General features: G+C 42.0%; 1 protein-coding gene across 1 annotated transcript in view; it reads right to left on the bottom strand.

Annotated features, from left to right (window-relative positions):
• Positions 1-15,076, bottom strand: part of atad2b (ATPase family AAA domain containing 2B) — a gene marked incomplete at its 5' end in the record, with an annotated part of 132,203 nt that extends 117,127 nt beyond the window's left edge. Inside the window, 10 exons of the mRNA XM_080024571.1 lie at positions 1,189-1,300; positions 1,436-1,537; positions 1,803-1,878; positions 2,113-2,259; positions 2,629-2,755; positions 2,849-2,948; positions 4,753-4,900; positions 5,030-5,061; positions 5,339-5,505; positions 14,975-15,076. Of these exons, the coding sequence (XP_079880697.1) occupies positions 1,189-1,300; positions 1,436-1,537; positions 1,803-1,878; positions 2,113-2,259; positions 2,629-2,755; positions 2,849-2,948; positions 4,753-4,900; positions 5,030-5,061; positions 5,339-5,505; positions 14,975-15,076 (1,113 nt within the window). The remainder of the gene's footprint in view (positions 1-1,188; positions 1,301-1,435; positions 1,538-1,802; positions 1,879-2,112; positions 2,260-2,628; positions 2,756-2,848; positions 2,949-4,752; positions 4,901-5,029; positions 5,062-5,338; positions 5,506-14,974) is intronic.

The following is a 15,076-nucleotide window of genomic DNA, read 5'->3' as shown; positions in this document are numbered from 1 at the left end:
ATCCAGCTCAAACCAACTGGAAAAAAATTCTAATCTTAAAATTCCTTCTGAAATGAAAAAAAAAAAAAAAATCAATCTCAGAAGTGACATCTTAGAGATTCAACAACCTTTTTTTAAATTTAGTTACATTGTATAAGGTAAATACAACCTTATATTTTGTCACACATTATCAGATGTTGCCTTGTTCCATGGTTGGATTTTTATTCATTTCGCTAATCTGCATACAGAGGTACTCCTCACTTAACGGCCGAGTTCCTTTCCTACAACCAGGTCGTTTAGCAAATTGGACGTTAAGCGAGGACCTGCCCCCTTACCGTTATTTCAGTCTTGAAGATTGTGAACGCTAGTGTAGTGAATAATGAACTAGTGACCTGTACAGTTAACTATAATTGATTTGTTAACACTTCATGCAATGGCACTTGACTACCAGTGAAAATGTTATTTGTTTTTGTTATCACTCTTTAAGGTCTCTTTTTCCTTCCATCTGAGCTTCTCTGCAGTTTTACGTTTATATTATCGTATTTATGACACACACACACACACACACGCACACACGCTCCCACTTGTGCCGTTAAAACAGCTGTCACCCATCAAGGCATGGACTCCACAAGACCTTTGAAGGTGTCCTGTGGTATCTGGCACAAAGACGTTAGCAGCAGATCCTTTAAGTCCTGGAAGTTGCGAGGTGTGGCCCCCATGGATGGAGCTAGTTGTTCCAGCACATTCCACAGATGTTCAATCGGCTTGGACCCTAACCAACCCTAATTCTTCATCAACAAGGCCAGCTTCTTCTATTGCTCCATGGTCCAGTTCTGACGCTTACGTGCTCATTGTAGGCGCTTTGGGCGGTGGTCGGGGTCAGCATGGGCACTCTGACTGTTCTGCAGCTACACGGCCCCATACACAGCAAGCTGTGATGCACTGTGTGTTCTGACACCTTTCTTTCATAGCAGCATTATCTTTTTCAACGGACTAGACTTCACTCCCCACGGCATCAATGAGCCCGTGATCCTGCGGGTTGTTCTTCCTTAGACCAGGTTAAGTAGGTACTACCCACTGCATACCGGGAACCCCCCACAAGACCTGCCATTTTGGAGATGCTCTGACCCAGTCGTCTAGCCATCACAATTTGGCCCTGCTACGGGATGCCCAGCTACGTATGCTGTCTCGCCTTCTGTCTCTACTTACAGAGCTGTCGAGGTTCATGGGGTCCACATCGGCCAAACTGGCACCCACTTTGACCCGATCGCGCAGCACCCCGCTAGCAAGGTCCTCCGCACACAGATTCATAGGCAAACACCTGTAGACCAAATGACAATGACTCGATTATACTCAAATATACAATCACATAAATATGTGGGTACACGCAAGGAAAAGAGGAAAATAAAGGAAAAGGGGTGGAATGAAGGAGGGGGAAAATAAAGAGAGTTCTCACCTGTTCCGGGCACGAGTCATACTCTTGCTTTTCCTCCTTTCAAAGCGTTCCTCGTCAGAGGAGGAGGTGGTGTCGCTGCTGTGGATGGCGTGCTTCTTCACTCTAGAGAGAACAGAGGGGGAAACGAAAACAGTCAGCCATAAAAACATGGAGCAGTAGCTTTTGGAGGTTCTCAGGGCGTTCAACAGTATTAAGCGATCCTTCATATTACAGGGAGTCTCCTAAATCAATTTGATTAACAGAAATATTGCTTAATGCAGAAAGAAATCAAAAGGTTTCTAGGTCACCTCTCAGCATCCAGTGCTTTATCATCAGATAGTTCTGTTCTGAGTAACTTAGCACATAAAGAATGAAGTTATCTACCCACCTGATATGGCTTCTTCTTGCTGGGGATCTGTGGGTGTCAAAAAGTGAGGGGTTGCTCTGTTTCCTGTTCACAGGCTCTGAGAAAGCAAACACAAACTGGGTGAGATAACGCAACACAAATGATAGAATCTGACCAAATCTGATCCCCATTTCAACACTGGAAAAATACATTTGTATGCACACAAACAAACGGCATACAAAAAAGTAATTGCATTGTATGCAAATAGAATTAAAATAATCAGAGAACATTGTATTAATCCCTAGGGCTAAATTCAGGAATTTCAATAATTCAGTTGTCAGAGTAGACTAACCAATAGGCAGCGCCTCATATCTCTGCACGGTCTTGCGCTGCCGCAGGTTGTACCGTCTGTCATTTTCCTCCCCTGCCTCCTCTGCTTCATCTCCTTCATCATCCTCGTCGTCATCCTCAGCATCTTCATCTTCCTCTCCATGCGATTCTGGGAGATGGCAGAACAGCATTGTTTCCAAAGGGAATGCATGTTAAAAAAAAAAGACAGCCCAACATAAAAAACTGCAGCGATAAACAATCAGGTGCATATTATAAGAGTGAACCCGTTTAAGTGGAAATCTATAAGATCGTTGGTATTAGATGGATTACACTACAAGTCGCAGAATTCCATTCAAAACACATTTCTAATACATTGTCTGTGTGAAATTGACAATTGATAAGCGTGATTAGCATCATAATTCAACATTCACCAATAATAAGTTACATTTATTACACAATGATCAAACAACATGCATAAGGATTCTGCAGTATCCCTTTAAAACTTCTCTCATGTACAGCACATAAGGGGGAGACTGACCTTCTGTCCCCTCCTCCTCTTCTACCTGCTCTTTTTTGCTCATGGCTTTGTGGTGTGTGGGCATGCTGAATGTGTTCCTACGCAAGGACTTCCTGCGCTTCACCCTGGAATACATGTCCATGTTTTCCTGAAACGGACAGTTCCTGTGAGATTGGCATTCGCCAGTCCACGTTATGGTTCTGTATAAAAAGTCAGCCTTGTCTGTTCCTGACATGCTCACCTCCTCGGTGTCTCCAGTCCACATACGAAGTCGTTCCACCTCGCGGTTCTGCCTGATGCTGCTGATGTTATCCATCTCTTGAAGGACAGCCTCTGCAGTGCTAGCAAAAAAATGAAAACAACAACAAACACCCATAGTTTGTTCCATTGTCTAAACAGACAATGGAATAAACTATGGGTGTTTGTTCAGATCTGTGCACGTAAAGCAAGGACGTGCACCTGTACTTATTGAAGACTGACTATGGCTGGGTATTTGTACACAATACCTTTAAAGTATCGATTGAAATAACCCAATACCAAATAGTATTGATCCTTCTCCAGTCAAATGATACCTGCATTCAATCCTTTTTGTACGCAGATCGAGAAAAAAAAAGACTTTTTATGTTTTTTTCTCGCGTTCAATCATCACAAACGTTCTTCGATTCAATGTGACGTGTGATTGGCTCAGTAGCAGAGCAGCAGCTACAACGGTCTGTTAAAGGAAAGTTGTACGATTTTTCAAGTCCGTCTTAGAACAACAGTCAGGTGTCCATATGAGCAGTGAAAGAGGTTTTCATCACTGTAATCATTTATCCTGTACTGGTTTTGTACTGGTTCTCCTCCTGTAAATGACACTGCCCAAATACTTCATTGTACAGTTTTGCACAGTTTTTATTAATAAATATTTCAATAGTTTTAACATGTTCAAAATGTATTTGTGTAAAAATCATTTGGATGGGGAGGGGTGGTGGCATTTTACACAACTGAATGCTTCAATTCACATGATGGGTTTAGTAGGGGAAAAAAGTATCGAATGAAGTACTCTATCGGTATCTGTATCACATTAAGGATACCGGTATTGGTATCGTCATTTTTTAAACAATACCCAGCCCTAAGACTAACTGACACTCTTTTACGACTAATGGTCGAGACATGGTTCCACTAAATCACAGCGGTATTTCCTCTGTGGTGTCTACGGTGGTGGTGAGCTTTTCATGGTTCTGTGCGCTGACTGCAGGCGTCACCAGAAGCCTGCTGGCAGCAGTGCCCTTTCTTCACTAATATTGCACATCTTAATATTCTACCAAAATTTTGCTGTGCGAATCATCCCAGTTTTCAAGCTATGTTCATTTTTTTATTTTATTTATTTTATTTTTTTTAAAAGGACAGGTTCGATCTGACGGATGTGTTATAATGCACATTCTGTCATGTCCAATGCAATGGTCCGCAGTATTTCCCACCATGAGTTCTCAAATCGTTGTCATTTTAAGAAGAGTTTAACTTTGTAATTTCGCTACCAAGTCCAATGCGGAAATGAGTTGGAGGAAATTATGTGGGGGAAATACTTACAGGACCCAAAACAAGTGGCCCAATCACAGCACCTGTGGGGCTTTCCTCCACGCAGTTCAATTTTTGGAGAGAGGCACATTAGCTCTGGCGGTGGTGTCTGCGTCCTGCGCCATGACCGGAAGTACCTATATACTTTAGTACTATATACTAGTATACTTTTTACTTCACCTTTTTAAGACACATTTTAACTTAATGTAACAGGATTTTGAAGGAGGGTTTTTCTTTAGAAATATCTGCTTGTAAATTTGCCGTTTGTGTATTGTTGTTCTTCACGCTCCGAATTTGAATGAGGCCTTGTACCCGCTTAAGTGGTTGATTAGGCGGTCCTTCAATACGGCCAGGGACACGTATGCATTCAGACTGTCACACAAATGTTGCTCAATGGGTCACCCACCACCTCCGAGAGTGGCCTGAGCGGTCGGATCTCAATGTTCTCAATTTTAATGTGCCAGGTCTGAACAGGCCAAATTTGGATTCAGTTTATTTTTGAATGAAGGAACATTCACATTTATACATACACATGTGTTTTTACACAGCTCTGGAGTGGCAGAACACTGTTGCATTTGGGTCATTTACCTGTTGACCAGCTGGTCAAACAGCAGGCTCTGGTTGAGGTGTTCAAATTGGCTCTTCCTAACCCTGCAGCTCCTCTTGAGCTCCACATGGCCATTCATGTGAGAGTGATCACCCCCGCCGCTCTCCTCACTGCAGTGGCTCATATGGGCTACAACATTGAACCAAAACCAAACCAAACAAAAAAAATCAAGTCTCACTCTCACAACATAATTCAGGATTCAGCATGCTTTATAGAGAAGCTTAAATTAAAACAAAACATTAAAAATGTTATCATTACCATGCCCATTTTGCATTATGCGGGAGGACAACCTGGAGATAAAACAGAAGACAGCAGAAGAATGTCATGTGTGAACATTTAATAAAACACATTATACTGTTGATATCTATTTACGATAAATTACTCCAACATGAAGTCATTGATTGAAAGCGTCTAAACTGTGCTTAGCTGAACTCAACAAACATAATTATATCAAATAAAGAAAGCATAGCAATATCTTTGGGGACCAATATGGAAATACAGTATATACACAATAATTGCATTGTTATCTCATACACAGGTAAAAACGTTCACTACAGTTATGCTGACCTGGTGCGGTAAGTGGGAATGTCCCAGCTGACTCGCTGGCTCTTGGACTGAGGGGACGGAGAGGTATCACTGGAGCTGGGGGTGGAGGTGGTTTGCCGACGGGGCCGCTTAGAAGGTGGAGACATCCGAGGGCTGCTGGGACTGCTCAGGTCACTCCCAGGCTCTTTCTGAAGAAAAACGCAAAAGGACAAACCAGTAACATTTAGAGGAGAGTGGAATACTTAATACTTATGCCAAATGGTTTATTTGGCATGATTTTCCTTAGATCTGGAACAGTGGGAAAGTTGAACTGAGAGGAAGCGAAAGTAAAAATAAAGTTCTAAGCATTTCAATAAGGAAGTTCCTATTTAGGATTTATTCCTATATTGTTGTTAGGGCTCTCACCATTATGGAATTTTAGTTAACAATTAACTGCGATTACCAATATAATGGTCGATTTTGTCCATTTCATGGCACCTTTATAGTATACACCAATTAGCCTCAACATTAAAACTACCACTTATAAGCACAAATATTGTGTAGGCCCAGAAGACCCTTGAAAGGTGTCCTGTGGTATCTGGCACCAAGACGTTAGCAGCAGATCCTTTAAGTCCTGGAAGTTGTGAGGTGGGGCCCCCATGGATCGGGCTCGTTTTCCAGCACATCCCACAGATGCTCCATCAGACCCTAACCCCAGCCATCCACATGATGTAGAACGTAAAACATGATCAGACCAGGCCATGAATGAGTGGTCCAACACCTTTTGATCAAAGCCAGCATGAACTTTTTAGCGATTTGTGTTACAGGAGCTCTTCTGTGGGATCGGACTAGAGGGGATAGACGTCACTCCCCGCGGCGATGGGGGGAGCACGGAGAGGCGTGGTCAGGTCCGTGTCTGGACGCGGACACATAAATATATTTATGATTCCCCTTATTTATAATTCCCCATTGAAATGTTATCCCTGTTCATTTTGTTAGCTTCCATCTGTTTAAGCCTGTTATTGTAATGCACACTGACTGACAAAAAAAAAGTAAAAAAAGAAAAAAAGAAAAAGAAACGACTGCTCGACTTGAAGAATCTCAGTCGACTGATGGGTTTCCAACTGATGATTTGATTCTTCGACTTTCAGGGGTCAGCCCTAGTACTGCTTTCCAAATGGGAGAGGAAGCCGAGTGTGTGTGTGTGTGTGTGTGTGTGTGCACGGGGCAGTCTTGGCTGCAGGAGTTTCGCTCAGAATTAGGGATTCTAATTTTAATTTATTTTCTGACCGATAGACAACTCTTGTTAACCGTAATAATTATAATTAACCGTTATCCAATAAGACTAAAATATGAGGGCACTGTCCTGCAAATTATGAATAATGTAATGTATACTAAATGAACAACGCATTTTTTTTTAAATTGGACAATACACATTGTAATTTAGAATAAGGGGATATAAATATAAATATATTGTTATACATGAACACAGCTCTCCACCCTGATCCAATATCATCCAATTGCCCAGCCGAAGAGCCGTTCCTCCAAATAAAACAACGAAAAACTGTTTTAGCTGTTTTATTTGGAGGATTCGAACTCCACTCCCCCCGTCAAATTTTCGCATTAAACAGCCAAATTTGATTAGACTGACAAAATTCTGAGTCGGGTACAGCGCTAGAAATAATTAATAATAATCGGACACACAGAAAAGAAATCGGCAATATGTTTAATGGACGGTCCCCCCCAGTGACAAGCGGAGCAACTGAAAAGTTCTGTTTGTCCAGAAGCCCTTGAACATAGAATGGCAGACAGTCAATGATAACTAAACAATCATTGTTTTTACATTTCATATGGCTCCTGTAACTTCACACACACATACACACACACACACACCGCCGCCATGTTTAAAAAATAAAAATAGATTGTGTCGTATTAAATAATCTGTTTTTGGTTTACCATGCAACTATTTTTTTTTTTTATTACTTTTTGTTCTAATAATTTTTTTACTCTCACTGTACTACATTTAGGTAGTATTAATCGGCCAAAATTATTTTAGACGGTTAGCGGTTAATTATTAACATCCCTACTCAGAATTCTGGGGTGGGTTGATCATAGGGATTTTTTTTGTGCTGTGATGTAAACTACCACCTATCCTGTCCCATAATGCACGCACATCACACACATGTAGCTCAACAAACTTTAATTTCCAAAGCCGCTTTGCTCCAAATTTAAATTTAATGAAACAAAAAAATCCCTGTGTGTAACCACGCGAACGGAAACTCTTTCTCCATCGTGGTCTTGCACCTTGTGTTCTGACACCTTTCTATCATAGCAGCATTAACTTTTTTAGCAATTTGTGCTACAATAGCTCTTCTGTGGGATCAGACCAGACAGGCTAGACTCCCCACGCGCATCAATGAGCCCTGACCATGACCCCGTCGATGGTTCACCGGTTGTCCTTCCTTGGACCACTTTGGTGGGTACTACCACTGCAAACTGGGAACAGCGGAAGACAAAAACGGAAGACTTGCCGTTTTAGAGATGCTCTGACCCAGTCGTCTAGCCATCTCAATTTGGCCCTTGTCAAAGTTGTTCAGATCCTAACTATTGCCCAATTTTCCTGCTTTCAACACATCAACTGCAAGAACTGACTGTTCACTTGCTGCCTAATATAGCCCACCCCTTGACAGATGTGATTGGACGAGATGAGCAATGTTATTCACTTCACCCGTGAGTGGTTTTAATGTTGTGGCTGATCGCTGTATCGGGAAGAAGAATGGCCTCAAAACTCGTTCAGAGAAATAAATCGATAACTTGACTCTTGAGGCAGTAAATTAAAATATTGCATTTTTCAATTCACAAAAAAATACAAAGTGATTAACAATCCATATACAGGTACATCTCATAAAATTAGAATATCATGAAAAAGGTCAATATTTTTGGTCACTCATTTCAGAAAGTGAAACCCATATTATATAGATTCATTACACGTAGAGTGAAATATTTCAATTCATATTTCTTGAAATTTTGATGATTGTGGCTGTAGATAATGAAAACCCAAAATTCAGTGTCTCAGAAAATGAGAATATTGTGAAAAAGTACAATATTGGAAAGTCATGGTGTCACACCCTAATCAGTAAATTAACTCCAAACACCTGCAAAGGTTTCCTGAGCCTTTAAATGGTCTCTCAAGGCCTTTCTCAATCTGCATTCTTGTCTGTACTTGTGTTCTTGTGGACTTCATCAATCGTAGCCCAAGTACTGCTCCAATTCAAAGTCCGCATCAAGGATGCGTCGGTGGTGACTTGTGTGGACTTGGGACAGCCAAGTATCCCAGAATGCATTTCGCACCAAGAGGTGGTAATGGCAATGGCGGAGAGGAGTCTGTACTCCCGAGTCGAACTTGCCAAGTCTGAACTACCAAGTCCGCAAGTCTGGACTTTGTGTACTTGGTATTGAGAAACGACCTCAGTCTGGGTCAGTAGGCTACACCATCATGGGGAAGACTGCTGACTTGACAGATGTCCAGAAGACCGTCATTGACACTCTCCACAAGGGATGGTAAGCCACAAAAGGTCATTGCTAAAGAAGCTGGTTGTTCACTGGGTGCTGTATCCAAGCATATTCATAGAAAGTTGAGTGGAACGAAAAAGTGTGGTCGGAAAAGGTGCACCAGTAAAAGGGATAACCACAGCTTTGAGAGGATTGTCAAGCAAAATCCATTCAAGAATTTGGGGGAGCTTCACAAGGAGTGGACTGAGGCTGGAGTCAGCGCATCCAGAGCCACAACGCACAGACGAATCCTAGGCACGGGCTACAAATGTCGCATTCCTTGTGTCAAGCCACTCTTGAACCAGAGACAATGTCAGAAGCATCTTACCTGGGCTGTGGAGAAAATGAACTGGACTGTTGCTCAGTGGTCCAAAGTCCTCTTTTCAGATGAATGTAAATTTTGCATGTCATTTGGAAATCAAGGTCCCAGAGTCTGGAGGAAAAGTGGAGAGGCACAGAATCCACATTGCTTGAAGTCCAGTGTGAAGTTTCCACAGTCAGTGATGATTTGGGCTGCCATGTCATCTGCTGGTGTCGGTCCACTGTGTTTTCTGAAGTCCACAGTCAACACAGCCATCTACCAGGACATTTTAGAGCACTTCATGCTTCCTTCTGCTGACAAGCTTTATGGAGATGCTGATTTCATTTTCCAGCAGGACTTGGCAGCTGCCCACACTAGGTACCAAAGGTACCAAAAGCTGGTTCAATGACCATGGTGTTACTGTGTTTGATTGGCCAGCAAACTCGCCTGATCTGAACCCCATAGAGAATCTATGGGGTTCAGGTATTGTCAAGAGGAAGATGAGAGACACCAGACCGAACAATGCAGATGACCTGAAGGCTGCTATCAAAGCAACCTGGGCTTCCATTATACCTGAGGAGTGCCACAGGCTGATCACCTCCATGCCACGCCGCATTGATGCAGTAATTCATGCAAAAGGAGGCCCAAACAAGTATTGAGTGCATAGAAATAAACACACTTTTCAGAAGCCTGACATTTCTGTTTAGAATATCATTTTTTAATTGATCTTATGTAATATAATTTTCTGAGACACTGAATTTTGGGTTTTCATTATCTATAGCCACAATCATCAACATTTCAAGAAATAAAGGCTTGAAATATTTCACTCTATGTGTAATAAATCTATATAATATATGGGTTTCACTGTCTGAAATGAGTGACAATATTGTGACATATTAAACTTTTCTAATTTTATGAGATGTACCTGTATATATCCATGATGATCCACACATCCAATTGTTCTGGTGCCGTGTGATCCATTTCATCATAAATAAATGGCAAATAACTCAAAAATGGGCAGACGTAACAGACCTTACTACATGGAACACAAATCAGGAACGCAGAACGATTGGTATCTATAACCTATTATAAAAGTAAAACATGCTACGTTTGGGAAGATTTACAATGAAATCGTCTAGACTCCTTTGGTCATGATTGACATCGATGAGACTTTTTTTAAATGTATTTTTGTTTTTTTTAATCCACCAGGAAAAATCAGTGCATTGAAACGGGGTAAGTGCAGTTTACCGTGTTCTGAAAGTGGAGTGGAGAGGGCCTCTCCCTCTCCACTCCACTTTCAGAACACGGTAAAGGCTCTGAGGCTCTCCCCCTCTCTGCTCAGAGCTGTCAAGCTTCCACTGGTGATTGGGTCTCATCGGTGCGAGGTTCATGCGGTGTTCCACATGAATTTATCTTAACCAAACAATCCCCTACCTCGATGCCCATTCCCGCTTAGATGGCCAGCGTTTCCTTTATCCGTAATTGCCGGTTTTTGACCGGGAAAATCTGTTCAAGTCTGATATTTAAAATAATTGAAACTGCTTCCCTCCAAGTACAATTTGAATTGGTGCTGGGTGGACCACTCGACAATTTCCGCACTCGGCAAGTTGAAACAAGAAGCCAATCAGTTTGGACGATTCCAAAGCTGATCTGAAAGCTTCACCTCTGACCCATCACATTCGTCGATATGTTAATTAAAGCGGCTGCACTTGTTACTTATAGTCCACGAACAGAAATTATTTCAAGTAGTTATATTCGTTATACACTACTCACAAAAAGTTAGGGATATTTGGCTTTCGGGTGACATTTATGGAAAATGTAAAAGGTTCACGCTACAGTGATATTATATCATGAAAGTGGGGCATTTAAGAAGCATGCAATGGTGATTCCCTTATCTCAAACAATGTATTGAAACAAAAGCCATGGATCAAACACCTGTTGTGAATTTTGCCGTTCAGCTCCTTGTGAGATAACAGCAAGTTGTGCAAAAAGTACGGAAACATTGAACAGTTGGACATGTGCATTCAAAGGCTTAGAGAAGGTCAAATTAAGTTCACCTGTAAAGGTTATAGTGCATTTTAGGTTCATCCTGAAATTTCACCCGAAAGCCAAATATCCCTAACTTTTTGTGAGTATGCCTTGAGGATGTCACTCTCTATACTGGTACTCCTCGCTTAATGACCTACCTGTTTAAGCAGTCTGTATTGTATGCTGTGTACAATACCGTGGGGTCTCAGCGTGTCACACACACACACACACACACACACACACACACACACACACACACACACACACACACACACACACACACACACACACACACACACACACACACACACACACACACACACACACACACACACACACACACACACACACACACACCTCATTCCCGCAGTCTGTCAGTATTTACTACACTAATGTTCTCAATGGCTACGCCCCCTTACCGTGAAATAACACCGGTCCTCACTTATCAACCAATTTGCTTAACGACCTGGTCCTAGGAATGGAACTCAGTCATTAAGTTAGGAGTACCTGTATAGCCTGCCTATCAGTTGCTCAATAAACAGATCATATTTGACCGGAATCTCTCCCATTTGTCTGGGAAATTGAAATCTTTCAGGACACACACACACACACACACACACTTTTTTTTTTTTTTTTTTAGCAAAACTCTGACTCGGGCACCCCCCCCCCCCACCACATATACTTGATGCTCAATATGCAGATGTTGTGATTATAATATAGCAATATATAATATAATCTCATAGACAAAGATTTAGGTTTATTTAGTTTCTTACTTGTATTGAAAATGACAAACGTAAACCTAACTCAAAAAATTAGAGCAGAGGTTTTTTTATTTCTCCTGCAGACAGCGGTGCACCCCAGCTCCTGTATTTTTATTTTAGATGTCTTTATTTTTTTCCTGTACGTATGAAACACTTTTTTTATTTTTATTTATTTATTTATTAACACAACTGAGTTAAGGGACCGTCCCGTTCCGTACTGCTCCAAAAAACCCATGTGTCTCCCTGTTGCTTTCGGTTGCTTTGGGACTTAATTTAGTAAAAACTGGATGTCTTTGTGTCAATAATTTACTTGTAAATAATAAATCCTGCACTTCTGGAACGGGGAGACAGCATTTGCCAAATTTTGTGCTAGTGCTCCTAAAATTTCAGGAGGAAGAAAGTAGTTGAAGTTAGTGGAAGAAGTTAGTCTGGAGCCCTGTACTTGGGTTGTGAATATGAACAAAATTTACATGCGCGCGTTTGTGTGTTTCATTTGGACACTATTCTACATGCACAGGAATAGCTCTGTGTTTGCTATAGGATGTTGGTGGTGGGGCTCCAGGCAATATCTTTTTGTATTGATTTTATTACTTCTTTGTGCGCACGTTTTAATCCCTATAACTGTAAAAGGGTGTGTGTGGAAGGGAGAGGGTGCTCCAATGGAATAAAGGATTTGTTTTATTACTTTATTTACACTGTCTTGTGTTTAATTGGTTATAATGTAGAGTGTTGCTGACCATTGCTGTTTTGATATTGTTTCATGTTGTACTTCACTAACAGGCTATTATTGCTATTGAATATAAATTAAGTAAACTTTTTAAATGTCCAATTTCACTTTCCGGGTGAAAATTAATCGTTTTATTAATCAGTCGTAAAATATAATCAAATGATTAATAGATAAGAAAATTATTGTGTGTAGCTGCCCTAAATACAATGATGCCTCCTTGAAGGCTTGTCTAAACGCTCGCAGAATAACCTGCAAAATGTAGACATACAGTATGTTCATGGTCCCCATGTCATTGAGGGTTAGGGTCATCTGATATGACACCATATCTTCTAAAACATTGGAGAAAACTATAACGCCGTGCTAGAAAGTGTCACTGTCTCAACGCAGGCAATTGGATGACAAACAGACTGAAAAATGCTATAAGTCTGACTGATGGTCTAACTTGTATATAAACACTAACTGGTATATACATGTCCCTCATGCTACTGCACGAAAAAAAATGTTTTTAATAATAATAAATAAATACGGTCTAATGCACATATTAGACTATTCGCCGCCGGCAGCAGGGGGCGGGGGCGGGCCGGGTTAGGCCAGCTCAGCTCTTCATACAGGCAAGATAGTAGGCCACCTAGGCCACCATCCCGAGGCCGGGGGCAGAGTGGAAGCCATCGGGGCGCATTTTGCGCACCCGTCCCCCTCGCCGACTGCACAGAGGGCACGGTGGGGTGCCAGCGATCGGCTTCCCAAAACAGTTTTAATTTTAGATGTAGGTTATTTTATTTGGTGTCTCTTTATGGAACGAAACAAGTGCGTATGGAATAGACCCCTGCGTAATGGGGACACTTTCTCTGTGACTCTCTCCTCGATCACCCCCCTCCATGCGCAATACGTTGAAAATAATCCCAAGGAGTCTTTCCTCCGAGTCTCGCCCCCACACTGTTTTAGTTGTTTTATTTGGAAAAACGGGACACGGTGATTGGGACTGAGAGCCGCTTTGGATTCACACATATAAAAAGATATCTATGATTCCTCTTATTTATAATTCCCCATTGAAATGTTATCCCTGTTCATTTTGTAAGCTTATATCTGTTTTAGCCTGTTATTGTCACGCACACTAACTGAAAATACGACTGCTCGACTTGAAGAATCTCAGCCGACTGAGGGGTTTCCAACTGATTATTCGACTGGTTGACTTTCAGTTGGCAGTCCTACGTTATTTTATTGTTATGTTATCCAAACGCAATACAACAGTTTAAAATGCATCTTAACAGGGCTGTATGTAGCTGTGACAGGGCACAAAACAAGGTGTTTACACAAAATAATATCACCATCTCATTAGTTTATGCCTTTGTAAACAACGCAACGTAGACAACTGCCTACCACCATATGAATGTTATGGAAGTATGTGCAATAGTTATATCGGTGATGTATGGCACGGAAGGCTAAACAACTAGATATACAAAAAAACGATATCATTGAGGTTTGAGTAATGCCCATGTTAGAGAAACATCTACTACTACTGCCTTGCCCAATGTCAATGTTTACATTTTCAGCCGACCGGCAATCTACAGGTCAGAGAAGCAGAGCAAACTGGGGAGCCCAACCAGTACCTCAGTGGAAACAAAACCCATTGCGCCAGCCACACAGCTTTGATCAAAAACCCCAGAAAGAGCCGTACCCTAACCCAGCACCAACAACACAAAGTTGCCAGAGTTGGAGCTTGCTGAATGAGGGAAGCGAAGCAGCCAGCTGGGTCTCCAATCTTACACCACACACACACACACACACACACACACACACACACACACACACACCAAGGCTAACCGGCTAGCTAGCTACCTACAGCTCCTCCTAATTCTCCAAACTTATTTAATTTGGGACGAACACTGAAAATTAAGTATCCAGTCTCCAGTAAAAGTCCCGCATGTTGTGAGCCGAGGGGGAGCGGAATACTTTTCTGGGGACAGCGGCAAAACAAGCAAGCCGGCGAGAAACCACCAAACACAAAGGGAACTCAACTTGGGAGCTCGCGCTTCTCCGTACGACTGATAACCAAACAACGGATAAAACGTCAAGGAATCGCCCGCAAACAGACGGAATTGGGGTTTTTGTTGTGTTGTCCACTCTGTCCGGCTAGTGTCAAGTGCGCGGCGAGTGTTGTTTCGCTGTAAATAAACGCCGTGTCAGAACACCGAGAGGCCACGGTTAGCTTAGCATAGCATTGCATATCTGGGGCGATCATATCGTAGCGTAGCATAGCATAGCATAGCATAGCGTAGCCGGCAAAGAAAGGAAGCCCCGGCTCTTACGCGCTCCTCGGAGTTGGGCTCGTTTCTTGACGACGACCTCGTCCTGGACGAGATGAAGGGGATGGCGGGCACCGGCCGGGAGCTCTTCCTGGTGTTCACCAT

This window comes from Zeus faber, assembly GCF_960531495.2.
Source record: "Zeus faber genome assembly, chromosome: 2".
Lineage (NCBI taxonomy): Eukaryota > Metazoa > Chordata > Actinopteri > Zeiformes > Zeidae > Zeus > Zeus faber.
Note: the sequence above shows the minus strand (reverse complement) of the source record. Positions and strands in the feature narration are given on the sequence as shown.